Below are 14,373 nucleotides of genomic sequence, written 5' to 3'. Positions count from 1 at the left end.
AAGATGACAACAATAAGTGGACCTGCTCTCCTTAAAATTCTATGAATAAGGCAGAGCTGTTGCATAACAAAATCTTTGTCTGAAAGCACCTACCATTACTTTTCCAAGAGGCATAATTTTAGCCACTTTGGGGAGGGACAGTCTTTAATATGTGCTAAACATAATAAGATCAGGATTTAACTGATCTTAGATGTGCATGTTGAATCAGTCTTAATAATTGTGAACAGAGTATAAAGGGACAATAGTAAGGAGGTTTTCCCCATTTCCTACCCTAAACCTTATAGCCTTATTTACGTAAACTGCAAGCTTTTGTTTTAGTATAAAAATACTGTTAATCCTTTAAATAATTTAAAAATTAATTTCCTTTGTTTCTTTTTTCTCTTGTCCCAATTCAACTCATTTTGGCAGTTCTGATGCAGCCAAGTCCTAGTTGTCAGTAGCTGGCTGACAAGGAGTCCAAATGCAAGCCTACTATTTGCTTTGGGGAGAGGTGCATTTGTGAACAAATGATAATACAGAAACAGTACAAGTTCCCATTACTCTCTCCTCACAAGAGCACTGACTCTCTAAAAAGCTGCCCCACAAATTTCTTAGTTTGGGTAAGCGAAAAGCACAACATAGCACAAAATAAGTGAAACAGTAGATGGTGCCACTTCCATGTAACTGCTGCTAACTAGTCAGACTATAAGATGGCCTTTGAGTGGATATTTATAATCACCTTTCAGATCTGTGGGAAACAGCATCATAGGAAGCAAGAAATTAACACAAGGTTAATCACTTCGCTTAAAGCTATTGCTCAGTTCAAGTTGATAATGAGCCACAGCTATAATTCATTTAAAAAGAAAATATTGGAGCGCCAAACCATGGATGATCTTAATACTGCACTGTTGGCCTCTTGCATTATCCATTTGGAAAAGTGAACTGAAATATTCTGGACTTCTTTCCATAAAATCTGTTTGTAATGCATCACAAAGTTAATGGTTTCCCATTTACTATGTAGCAGCGGTGGGCAACATGCAGGTGATGTTGGACCAAATCCCATTATCTTTGACCATTGGCTATACTTCATATGGGTAATGTGAATTGAAGCCAATTACATTGAGAGGGCCACACTTGTAAAGCAGTGTCCTGGTGAGCTTCCTCCAGATTGTGCATCTCTTATGGTAACATCACACTATCCCAGCTATGTGTACTATCCTATATTAGAAAAATAGCATTCACTTTTCATCTATCCCAGCCTGTATAGTGAATACATTGCTCTGATGACAGATGAACATTGTGGTTCCACAAATATAAGACTTATTAATATTATACAGCTTGCTGATTGTATGGCTTTAGTAATGAACCATTGTACCCAGTGCTTTTTGTGTTTGCTAAATTTTTTAAACGAATTTTTAATTTTTTTTTAAAAAAATTGTTAGATAGTTATGTAGCTTCTCTTGTTCTGTTAAGCTTGCACTGATCATTCTTTCCTCTTCACTGAGTAAGCACTACAAGGCTAGCACTCCATATTACCAATCTAGTTTGGAGAATGGGGTTACACTGCTGACAATGAATTCCGAGTTAGTTCAAGTACAGTGCAAAGAATAATTATGTATAAATACAACGCTAGGCATACCAATTTTGATTGGGGTTCATTGGGAGTGAGCCATGGCCTTGTGTCTTCTGCACTGTATGGGAAAGAGAGCCAGGATATCCTACATTTATATCAAATTGGGGAAGGGAATCATTCAGGCTTCCATGTGTTGTTGGACTGCAATACTCAATGATTCTCACAGTTGACTAGAGCTGGTGGGATCTGTAGTCCATCAACATGGAAGCCATATGATTCTGAACTTTGATTTATTTGAACATAAGACTCTTAATCTTTGAGGTAAAACATCCTTCTAGCAGACAGTTGCTGTTAGCAAAAAAATATACATGAGCATATGTTTCATATAGCACCTTGGAAATCTTGCCAAGACTCCTAACACCAGTTGCTATGTAACAGTAAGCAAACACCACATAGTGGTGTTAATATTGGTGCTTGCATTTCCTGTAAGTATGTCAACACAAACTGCATTCATTTCGTAGAGAAAGTTATGTCCATTTCTGTTTAACAGCAGGCTTAAGGGGATGCTATTTTCTTTTGGGCCAGAAGAGCACTAGCTAACAGATTAAGGATATGGCAAGAGATGTTAGCATCACAACTTGCCAACATCAATCTTAGTCTCCACACCACAGAGATATGTACCAGGAATTACCTTCTATCTGGCTCAGCGACAGGAAGGTCTACCTCTGAGAATGGTATAAGTAGTAAATAATACCTGTTAGCAAATAGTAATCTTTTTAGCTTGTTGTAACTAGATAATTTAGAAGGGGCTTCTTTTGCCACATCACAATGCTTGTATACAATAAAATCATGGAATAACAGGTGCACATTAGTGTGGCAAATTAAAGCTTGTTGGTTTCTAGTTCCTTCTGTGTAGAGATACAAAACTAGCCTGAATCTGAAATGAATAAATAATTAGGATAAAAACTGCAGATAATGAACTAGTTAGGAACCAATATGCAAAGGGATCTTGTAGCACCTTTGAGATTAAAGGAGAGCCAACATGGTGTAGTGGTTTGAACACTGGACTTTGATAAAATCAGGATTCGAATCCCCTCGCCAGTCATGGAAACACACAGGGTAATCTTGGGCAAGTCATACTGTCTCATCCTTGGAGGATGGGACTGACAAACCCTCTCTGAAGAAACTTGCCAAGAAAACCCCATGATAGGGTTGCCTTAAGTCAGGCACATGTCAACAAAAAACATTTAAAATGCATGTATTGTTTCCTAGAGTATGTAGTTTGACCAACAGCCTCAGTTAACTAAGAACGTTCCCTACAAACCATCAAGAACTATTGCCTGCCATTTTCTTACAGACATTTTTTAAAAAACAAATCTGCCCATATTCATTCCACACAAAGTGTAGAACCCAGTTCACCATAATTTCCAAAGCCTATCGGAGACATGAAGGGCAGTCTATTTTCCATGAACTTCCAGTAAGCTACATTTTCCAGAGTGTTTCAGCATTTCCCTTACTGATATAACAAGGGGTGTGGAAGAAGATAGAAACAAGCCACAGGATGAAGTTGCTATCACTGAATCAGCCTCCATGCAGCTTGACATCTGTGGGAAGTTTTTCTTAGAATGAGTAACAATCAATCAGCATTTACTGGAATAAGTGCAGGCCTAGGATGGTAACACTAACACCCACACTTGCCTATTACATTGAAAGTAATGGGGTTTACTTCTAGATACTGTGTTTGGCGAACAGGGTACATTGTTGTTAACATCTGAAGCAGGCACCCAGGTATTGATAGCTTGCACAGTTAAGGGTCAAACTGCATGCTATATAGATAAATCTAGGAATGGCTCTCTGAAATTTGACACCTAATATTGAAGTGATGATGATTAGTTTGTCTCCTCCAGGGTTTCTGAGGCAATACACAACAGATAAAAATATTACTTTAGAAAATATCAAAATGGCTGTAAACTCAGTAGGGATGGAGCCAACCTGACCTCCATTGAGAGGGCACTGTACATACAGCTGAGGTGCTGTTACTCAGGAAGGCTTGTCTTCTGTATTCAGCAACCTATACTCTCTGAATCTGATTTGAAACAGATTCGCCCAGGAGGAAGAGGTCATTTGTTCCCAAGATATTTAGAGCTATGCGAGTCAAAATACCTTGGAAGCCAATGGGATCGATACCTAGACCAGTGATACATAGTTTCTAAAGTACACACAACAGTATTGATACCACATTTTACACTAGTTGTAGCTTCCAAACACTTTTCAAGGGCAGTCAGAGTCCTAATAAAGAATGGACCATTGTGGTAAATCTGCCCACCCTGGAAAATGTTATAGTTAGGAGCATAGGTTGAAGCTGGGCAGATCCACTTCTGTTCAGAGGCCAGTGGTCTTCCAAGATCCAAAAACACCCCCAAACAACCTTGCCTTTCAGATGGAGTGCAATCCATCTAGGACAGTTTGTAATCTAAATTTCACATTTGCTTTCCTGTTGCCCAACAGAACTGTTGCCTAATTAAACCTCCATTTATTTACCTGGATCTATTTGCTCACTGTATTTAAGCTTCTACATCCATTTTGGCATCAGCTGTAAGATGGAGCTGAATGTCTTCAAAATAGTGCCAAAACCACCTCCAGAAGTTTGACATCTGCAACCAGCTTTATGTATATAGAGATCTTGTAGCACCTTTGAGACTAACTGAAAGAAGTTAGCAGCATGAGCTTTTGTAGACTTCAGTCTATTTCTTCTGATGCATTTGGTGGAGCATCTGAGGAAGTAGATTGAAGAGTACGAAAGCTCATGCTACCAACTTCTGTCAGTTACTCTCCAAGGTGCTACAAGATCTTGCTACATACTGATTCCACAGACTAACATGGCTATATCTTTGAATTCTACCGCTTTATGTAGTTGCTTTTAAAAAGGGAAGGGGATGGTAGTGAGCCACACAGGCTAATGGCCATGAGGCTGAACACTTGCCCACAAAGGAGCAGGCCAACTGCAAACCAGTGCCTCCAAGTTCCATATTAGCCAAACAGTCCAGAGATAGCATGGCATCTGATCACCTTGGTGGAAAACTTATACAGGTAAAACAGGATTGTGTTTGATATCACAGTGATACCACTATTTCAAGTTATGAAGCTAGCACTGTAATGGCATGTTCCCTCAAATAAAACGTGGTTAAACTTTGTATGGTACACCCAGGAAAACTAGAACATTATTGAAAGCCTCATTCTACAAAAACTGCTAAGACTGTATAAAACTGCAGGTACAACTTTATCAGGTAAAAACTCAGCATGCAGAGCTAGAAATGGATGATGGATGTATACATGTTTTAAAATGTTGTTTTAAAAGAAAATTGGACTGGACTATCTTAATACTGCAATCCAGACAAATCTGATCTCTTTCTTTGATAAAATTACCAGCTTGGTAGATGAAGGGAATGCTGTGGATATAGTGTATCTTGATTTCAGTAAGGCCTTTGACAAGGTTTCCCATGACATTCTTGCATACAAGCTTGTAAAATGTGGGCTAGACAAAGGAACTGTTAAATGGATCTGTAATTGGTTGACCAGCCGAACCCAAAGGGTGCTCAACAATGGCTCCTTTTCATCCTGGAGAGAAGTGACCAGTGGGGTCCCACAGGGCTCTGTCCTGGGCCCAGTGTTATTCAACATCTTTATCAATGACCTGGATGACAGAATTGGAAGCATACTTATCAAATTTGCAGATCACACCAAATTAGGGGGAATAGCTAATACCCCAGAGGACAGGACCAAGATTCAAAATGACCTGAATAGACTAGAAAGCTGGGCCACAGCTAACAGAATGAAATTCAACACGGAGAAATGCAAGGTATTGCACTTAGGGCGGAAAAATAAAATGCACAGATATAGGATGGGTGACACCTGGCTGAATGAAACTACGTGTGAAAGGGATCTAGGAGTCCAAGTAGACCACAAGTTGAACATGAGTGAACAGTGTGATGCAGCAGCTAAAAAGGCCAATGCAATTTTAGGCTGCATCAATAAAAGTATAGTGTCTAGATCAAGAGAAGTAATAGTGCCACTGTATTCTGCTTTGGTCAGGCCCCACCTAGAATATTGTGTCCAGTTCTGGGCGCCACAATTCAGAAAGGACATTGAGAAACTGGAGCGTGTCCAAAGGAGGGTGTCAAAAATGGTGAAGGGTCTGGAAACCATGTCCTATGAGGAACGACTTAGGGAGCTGGGGATGTTTAGCTTGGAGAAAAGAAGGTTAAGAGGTGATATGATAGTGCTATTTAGATATTTGAAGGGATGTCATATTGAGGAGGGAGCAAGCTTGTGTTCTTCTGCTCCAGAGAACAGAACCCGGAACAATGGATGCAAGCTACAGGAAAAGAGATTCCACCTCAACATTAGGAGGAACTTCCTGACAGTAAGGGCTGTTCGACAGTGGAATGCACTCCCTCGGAGGGTGATAGAGTCTCCTTCCTTGGAGGTCTTTAAACAGAGGCTGGATGGCCATCTGTCAGGGATGCTTTGATTTGGATTTCCTGCATGGCAGGGGGTTGGACTGGATGGCCCTAGTGGTCTCTTCCAACTCTATGATTCTATGTAACTGTTTACAGTACTTGGAAATAAATCATATTTAACACAGTGGAACTTAATTCTCACCAAGCTTAAATGGGGCTTGGCTGAACATGTAAACACTACACCAGTTACTAGTGCTAGAAAAACAGTCCATTGGGAAACTTGTTACAGCCCCATGTGATGACAAAGAAAACAAATTTGATTCCAATTACCAAATGTGCACATGCCAGTCATAAAGTAGATACTAAACATCGTATGTCAGTTGCTTCTTTTAAGAATATAATGTGTTTCTGAAGCAGCCCTGAAGTTTTAAAATATAGTGGACTATTCCAGGACAAACACTAATTTGTTAACTTCCCCATAATCTTACTCATATTTATACAAGACTAAACCCCATAGTGTAGCAGCCTAATAAATCTACATCTCTTGCTGTGTGACTTCAAGGGGTTTCCCACTTATGGCAACCCTAGGGTGAACCTATTGTGGGATTTAATGTCTTAACAGTACATTTAGCTTGCACAGTATGTGAACAGTGCAGTTTTAGTAATATTCCCCAACTCCTTTCCCTAGTCATCTTCTAGAAATTTGTAGTAATCCAGTTTTTTATAACAAGAGACCATAGCTATTGTATAAAATGAACATTAATACCTCAGGCAATTTATTGGCATCAATCATACATGAATGTGTATAATTCATATCACTGCTGCAACTTTCCACTGTCTCTTTGTTGAACTATTCTAGTTCCAGAATATGCTATGTGATAGATTTGAACCATACCTTAACCATTAGTGTTTAACAACCGAAGTTGAGAGCAGCCAATCAAGTCTACTTTTGACCTGTTGTGATCATTAAGAGCCAGACTGATTAAATCAAGTGATTTTATTTAAAACAGCATGTATAAAAAAAATAGCATTTCTGAATTTACTGTACAGTATTAGCTATTTTAAAAAAAACAGCAGACTACACACCAAATTACTTATACAAGTCTGACAGTGTTGAAGTCCAAAGTATCTTGCCCCATTTTCAGTAAGAGCACTATATACAAATGCTATACACACACACACATTCACTCACACACTCTAATACAGTAGTCCCCAAACTGTACCCTTTAAGAGATTTTGGACTTCAGCTCCCAGAAGCCTCAGCCACATTGGCCAATAGTTTAAGATTCTGGGAGCTGAAGTCCAAAATCTCTTAAAAAGCAGTTTGGGGACCACTGCTCTAATACCTGTGGAAACATGTCTCAAACAGAGGCTGAACAGCCCACAGCTGGAAATATTTATAGATGGCTGAAAGGTGGTCAGCTGCTCCATACAGTGGCAAGACATCAAACAGAGCAGAACAAGAGGCAAGAAAACCCAATGAGGAAGGGAATGGGAGCAGGAGGAAGAGGAAAGGGCAGTGTGAGGAAACCAGGTCAGCAGCTGAAGCAGTGAGGTGATTCATAAATTAAATAAATAACATCCTACAAATTAGGACATTCCATTTTAAAAATCCTAGAAATAAATTAAAAAACAACAGAAGTAAAAACATTATAAACTACAATCTTCTGTACACCAAGCTTTGTTCCTGTACTGTTCTGTACAAATTTACAGTTAGTATGTTTGCATTGTTTGTGCAGTTGAAGACACCTTCGCTCAATAGGTTGAAAGAGCAAACTCAAAAGAATTCATACTGGACTATAAATGAGAATCTCAAGTGTGCCAGCCTATCCCCCCAGCCTCTTCTGAAGTACTTCTTTTTTTAAAAGGTGGAATAGCACAGGAGAATCTTGAGACAGTAGCAATGAAGGAATATTCAAGTATGTTCCTCCAGCACAGCTGAATTTGCAACTGAAGGCACTCAGATCAGATGACACAGTGAAGACGGGCAGCCACTTCAAATCAGTACCTTCCTTCCCTGCTCCTGTACCCAGATTCTCCCAGCTGAAGCATCTGTTCTAGTTCTCTGCTTCCCTCATTTCATATTGTAGGATTCAGCAGGTTATGGAGATGCATGGATTTGCCCAAGTGGCAAGGAGATTTGCAAGGCAAGCCCAAAGAGTTCTAGTCCACTCTAGCAGGAGATGGGTTTCTTCAGACATGGAGAAGTCTCAAGGCAGCCTGTGTCTGGAATGAGAGGAACTGTGTTCCTGTAAAAATCCCCACTCAGCCAGGCTTAGTAGGGCAGAATTCTGCTTTGCACCCTATTGTGGAGACACATTACTATTTGCTAGATTCTTGAATCAGACTGTGCAAGTGGATCTCTGCCGTTTCTTGAGGCAGAAGGACATCTTGCATCCAAGAATGGTTCAGAAGGTCTTCAAAAGATGGCCGGTCTGAAGGCCTCAGAGCTAAACACCACTTAATGAGATGCTGGCATTCTAAAAAAGAAAGGAGAAACTTAGCAAAGGTCCACTCTGTTGGTTTGTTTTTAAATATGTTTTTATTGGAATTGTTTGTATTTTAATTATGTTGTGAGCCGCCCTGATCGGAGGAAGGGCGGCATATAAATAAAAATTTTATTATTATTATTATTTAAGACTGCAAAAGAGGAGAACACATCTACTGCAGTACAATCCTTCCAACTTACTCCATAACAAGTTTTGTTCATGTGCCCACCACTATGTTTAACCAGTTCATGCACTCTACTGGATGCTTTGTGCCAAGGCTCAGTAACATAAGAGTTCCTTGTGTAGACAAGAGATCTGGCAACATAATGAGCTGCTGAGGGGCAAAGAAGAGACCATTTGGGGAATACAGTTGGCTCTTGGTATCTATTGGGGTTTGGTTCCAGGATGCCAAAATCCATGGATGCTCAAGTCTCATTACACAATGGCATAATAAAATGGTACCCCATGGCAAAATCAAGGTTTGCTTTTTGGATTATTACTCTATTATTTTAGAGTATTTTCAAGACATGGATGGTTGGGATCTGGATACAGAATCTGTGGATACCAATTATATGTAGCTATATGTAAGTAAGTTCAAATTCTGTGAGTTTGCCTGCATCACTGAAGTCTCTCTTAAAAGCTGCAGCTGACTCAGTACACTAGCACATGGCAGCAACATCTTTCATAAGTGGGTATCATGAGGCCTTCCAGATGTAAGAACAATGGAGCTGCATGCCAACATTTGAAGGGTGAAATGATTCCATCTTACATCTAAGTTTACAATGTTCATAATTACTAAGTGCTATCTTCCAAAGATGAGGGGAAAGATAAGCCCTGGGTGTTCTTTAAATGGCTTGATGAATGCCAAAAATGATAATAGGGTTTGTTACACTTAGAACTTCAATTACCCCCCCCCCCTTTTAAGTTAGCAAATAAGGACAAGAAACACTTACCTGGAGAAACCCTTTGTCGAAAATAGACTTGACCCCTTATGATCTCTTCATCGTGCTCGAAAGGGATATCTCCACAGACCATGTCATAAAGTAATACACCAAGTGACCAGACAGCAGCAGATCTGCCATGGTATCTGTGAAACCGAATCCATTCTGGAGGACTATATACACGCGTTCCTGGAAAATGAGGCAGCTTTCATCATTAAGAGAACTAAACATGTAGAAAAGTCCCTGTCAAACAAGCCTTATTGGCTCAATCCATGCACAGTGCTTGGTCACATAGATGAAGATACCAGAACTGAAAAAGCATTGGTTTCAAATTGCAGGAAAGCTGGCATGCTTGTCTCTTTGTAAGGCAATTTCAAATGAATTTTCCCTCCTACTGGCAAGCATCTGATCTCTCTCCGCCTCCGCCTCCCCGCAGGAAGCAAGGAAAGGAAGGTCAGAGCTGCTTGTCTGGTTTCCAGCCACGTGACTCTTGTTTACAAACTTTGGGTTGTAAAAAAATACTCCAGGATCCACCAGAGGGCACCACCAGCTTGGGAAACTGAGCCAGAAAGAGGGCAATGTGGGGAGGAGCTAAGCCATCCCTGGTCATTAACCGTTATTAAATTAAACACAAAACAAAACACAAAAATGCAAGGCAGCTCATGCCATTCGGGAATTCGGAGGGCAAAAAAACCAAAACAAAGCGAAAGCCAGGAGTGGTTTGTTTTGAAATCAACGGCTCTTGGCTAGGAGATGCCGCCGTTGCCAACACAAGAAGCTTGGTTTGTTTTCTGAATACAGTACCATTTGTGTCCATGAGCATATCAAGTTTCCCTTCTAATCTTAACACCATTACTTGGATTACTTTCCACTGACTCCCCCGCCCCCCCCTTTTAAAAAAAATACAAAACAAACACCTAGAAATAACACGCACATACTTCTTGGTAGGAAAGCAAAGTAACTGGCTGTAACAGATCTCTTGGTAGATTAAATTTCACAACACTGGTGCCATGACGCAAAGCAACTTCCCAACTGAGATGATTAATTCAGTGAGATGGCAGCAGCAACCATTCTTCTGAACAATCACCTCCCTCCCTTCTCCTTTTGTATTTAGCCATCACTAGGAAGGGCAGAATACAAAATCCTCTGGTCTATCTACTCTACGCAGAAAGATACAAATACGGTCCCTAAGCTTTCCATTTGGGTTATAAGGCTAGGATTAGCATCCCTGGGTTTTGAATTGCAGGGCTGTCGGCATGTTGACATTCACCCTTTGCAGCTTGGAAGACCCAGACTCATCTGCGTCATCTAGCAGGTGAACTGGCAACCATGCTGACATTTTTCAGCAGATCTGTTGCCCAATTGCACTTTTTGTGTTGGCACTGCAAGGAGGGTCTTATGAGTCCTCCAGACCTCTAGAAGCGCAATCTCCTAATCAAGAGCAAAGACTAGCAACTGGCAGGGAGTTAAATCTCTTAGCAACGGAGGGGTTTGTAGGCAAATTCAGGACAAAATGCATTTCCCAGGGACAAGTCATGCAGCTTAGAGGAAGAACATGTTCCTCTCCTGAGAAGTCACTGAGCACTCAGAGGCAGGGAACACAGTGTTTGGGAAAGGAAGCTCCCTGGCTCCCAGCAGTGAATGGAAAATGATCCTCATATCAGGGTGACCAGATGTCTTCACCACAAAGGTGGACAATGCACCCCAAAATGTAGGGCATTCAAATAAATGTAGGACATGACCAAATAAAAGCTAAAACTCATATAAATATAGGTCCATGCTTCTCAGTCATGCTCAAAATAGAGGACGTTTTGGCATTCCTCCTGGAGACAGAAGATTGAAATGTAGGATGTGTTCCAGGAAAAGGGTGTCTGTCACTCTGGATCTTACTCACCATCGAAGTCAGTGTACACTGTGTCCTTGAGGAGCGCTCCGGATCCAAAGTCTATAAGTTTGAGCTCTCCCTTACTTAGATCAATGAGAATATTCTCGTCCTTGATGTCCCGGTGCAGGACCCCGCAGCTGTGACAATGTCGAACGGCCTCCAAAACCTGGCGGAAAAAACTGCGGGCCAAATCCTCCGGCAGAGCCCCTCGCTCCGTGATGAAGTCGAAGAGATCCTGGACGTGATCCGGCCTTTCCAAAACCAAGATGAAACTGTCTGGCCTCTCAAACCAATCCAGGAGCCGGATCACGCCTCGAAAGCCGGAGCCGACCTTCTTGAGGAGCAAGATCTCCATGGGCACCCTGGTCCCACCGGGCTGCAAGGAAGGCACAAGGGGAAGAGGAGAAAAGACAAAGATGGTCCATGAGAAGAAGATGAGGATCCAGGCATGGAGGGAGGAAACTTGTCAACCTGGGGAGGGGGGGTTCTTACAAAAGACCCCCCCCCCAAAATAAACCCTACTTACCAGTTCTCCCCACTCTGAAACCCTGTCTCGGGACACATGCTTAATGGCCACCTGCAGACACAATACAAAAAAACTGATAAGCCTTATACAGCTGAAGGAGATGAATGAGGAAACGAGACCAAGAAGAGGGAAAAGAAGGTGCAAGGGGAAGGGGGCTCTCAGGACCCAGACACCTACTGGGACTCGAAGAACTTGAGAAGGGGCCCTATCCACCGGAATCCGGCCCAGTCACCCACTGGGACTTGGGAGGGGGGCAATCCACCAGAATGAAGACCCTGCCACCCACTGAGACTTGGGGATTCAGAGAATGAACTCTGGAGGGGGCCCTATCCACCAGAATCAGTCCCTGCCACCCACTGGGACTAAGAGGGGAAAGTCATTCTGGGAACGGATTCTGGAGAAGGAGGGGGCCCTATCCACCAGAACCAGCCCCAGCCCCCCATGGGAACGGGCCCAATTCCCCCAACTCACCGGGACCCCATCCGCCAGCCGGGTGCCGGAGTAGACCGAGCCGAAGCCCCCGCTGCCGAGCAGAGGGCCCACTTGGTAGAGCTTGTCCAGGGGCTCCTTTTCCTTCCCTGCCAAACAACAATGCCAGTAATAAGAATGAGAGGCCGATGGCGAGAGGGGAGGGAGGGGAAGGGAATCCCCTGCCCGCAGCTCCCCTGAAAACAAAGGCAGGGGCCCCGGAGCAGCCAGGCTGCCGCCACCCACCTGGCAGGGGCTTGGCCGGGTGCAGGTCCCCTCCCGGCGCGGAGGAGCACAGGTGGGCCAGCGAGTTGATCTTGGAGAGCAGCATGTCCCCGCCCTGGCCGCGTGTCCGGGTCTCTCCGAGGCAGCGGCGGCGGCGGCACTGGCGCAAGGCAAGCAGCGGCAGCAGCCAGGGAGGAGGAGGAGGAGGAGGAGGCGTCGTGCTCGTCTGGGAGGCCGGGCGGGGTCGTGCCGGGCCAGGCGGCGTCTCCCTCCCGTGTGGCGAAGCGGCCCGGCTTCAGCCCGCCTGGAGTAAAAGGGGCGGAGGCACAGGCGCCAGGGGGAGGGGCTCCCGCCACGGATCGCCACGCCCACCCCGCCTCCTCCGCCAATCAAACGCCTCTCGCCCAGGGAGCCACGCCCCTCCGTCAGAATGGGGGCCGCTGAGGAGACTCGACGTGGCGGGAAGGAAAAGGCGCCAAAGAAGGAGGGGAAGGGCGGGCAGAGTGTCTCTCTCTTTCTCTCTCTCTGAGGGGAGAGGGAGGGTGTTGTTATTAACTCTCATTGTCAATGAATCCCTTACTATGTGGCTGTTATACTATGCACTATAATACAATGCATAATATAATATGCTATATGGAGATAATACTATGGAGATAGTACACTATATAATACACTATAATACACTATATTATGGTATAGCTATATGGGGATAATACACAATATAATACACTATGCACTATATGGGGATAATACACTATATGGCTATATGGGGATAGTACACTATATAATACACTATGCACTGTAATGCACTATATAATACATTATATGGGGATAATACACTATATGGCTATATGGGGATAGTACACTATATAATACACTATGCACTGTAATGCACTATATAATACTTATATGGGGATAATACACTATATTATTAGTATAGCTATATGGGTAATACACCATACCTAGATACACCAAATACATTATATAGGAGTTAATACACTATATGACTATGGGGACAATACACTATACAGTGCTCCTCGGGTTACGAAATTAATTCGTTCCGCGGCCCGCTTTCGTAACCCGAAAAGCCTTCGCAAGCCGAAAACCCATAGGCGCTAATGGGGAAAGCCGCTTTTCGTGCGACAAGCGCCGAAAAGCCAAAAAAAGGGTTTCGTAACCCGGAACAGTTATTTCCTATGGGATTTTTTCGTATCCCGGAAATTTCGTAACCTGGGTATTTCGTATCCCAGGGTACCACTGATTATAGTATAGCTATAGGGATAATACACTATACATGGTTATCACGCGCAAATAAAAAGCGATGTCAGAAATGCATCGCCGCTGCAATCCCGAAAGTAAAAAAAGATGTGTGTTAATGGTTCCTTGTGACCACTTTTACGGTGGGTTTTGTGTGACGTCGTGACATTTTGTGTAATTGCGTGATTTTTCCTGGATATTCACAGGATAAACTCCTGACATCCTTCATGTGATAAACTCAGAAATGAAAATCCATGCTTCTGAGTCACACCCAAAATGGAGGACAGTTTGGAATTCTCTTGGACTAAAGGCTGGAGAGTAGGGACACTTCCGGGAAAAGGAGGACGCCTGTTCACCCTGGACCCCATAACCTCCTTAACAGAGTCCATCCACAGACTGTGCGCAGTCTTCCTCTCTTTCTATATCCCTCCACTTTTCCTAGCAGCATTGTCTTTTCTTCATGTCTTCTCATGATGTGGCCAAAGTATGACAGCCTCAGTTCAATCATCTTGGCTTCCAGGGAGAGTTCAGGCTTGATCTGTTCAAGGGCCCATTTGTTTGTCTTTATGG

At 43.0% G+C, this 14,373-nt stretch overlaps 1 protein-coding gene across 1 annotated transcript; it reads right to left on the bottom strand.

Annotated features, from left to right (window-relative positions):
* Positions 1-7,261: 7,261 nt before the first annotated feature.
* On the bottom strand, positions 7,262-12,837 carry PIM1 (Pim-1 proto-oncogene, serine/threonine kinase). The gene is made up of 6 exons (XM_042465559.1): positions 12,568-12,837; positions 12,325-12,431; positions 11,854-11,904; positions 11,337-11,703; positions 9,455-9,631; positions 7,262-8,492 (listed from the first exon to the last, which is right to left on the bottom strand). The coding sequence occupies exons 1-6, from the start codon at positions 12,650-12,652 to the stop codon at positions 8,335-8,337; spliced, it is 945 nt and encodes a 314-aa protein (XP_042321493.1). The 5' UTR covers positions 12,653-12,837; the 3' UTR covers positions 7,262-8,334.
* Positions 12,838-14,373: the final 1,536 nt, after the last annotated feature.

The sequence above is a fragment of the Sceloporus undulatus genome, chromosome 4 (assembly GCF_019175285.1).
Source record: "Sceloporus undulatus isolate JIND9_A2432 ecotype Alabama chromosome 4, SceUnd_v1.1, whole genome shotgun sequence".
NCBI lineage: Eukaryota > Metazoa > Chordata > Lepidosauria > Squamata > Phrynosomatidae > Sceloporus > Sceloporus undulatus.
Note: the sequence above shows the minus strand (reverse complement) of the source record. Positions and strands in the feature narration are given on the sequence as shown.

Excerpts from the sequence above, each read along its gene's own strand:
- PIM1 (XM_042465559.1), bottom strand. The coding sequence starts at position 12,652 with ATGCTGCTCTCCAAGATCAACTCGCTGGCCCACCTGTGCTCCTCCGCG. Across the intron at positions 12,432-12,567 it reads CCCGGCCAAGCCCCTGCCAG|GGAAGGAAAAGGAGCCCCTG; the intron begins GTGGGTGGCGGC and ends GTTGTTTGGCAG. Across the intron at positions 11,905-12,324 it reads GGCTGGCGGATGGGGTCCCG|GTGGCCATTAAGCATGTGTC; the intron begins GTGAGTTGGGGG and ends TTGTGTCTGCAG.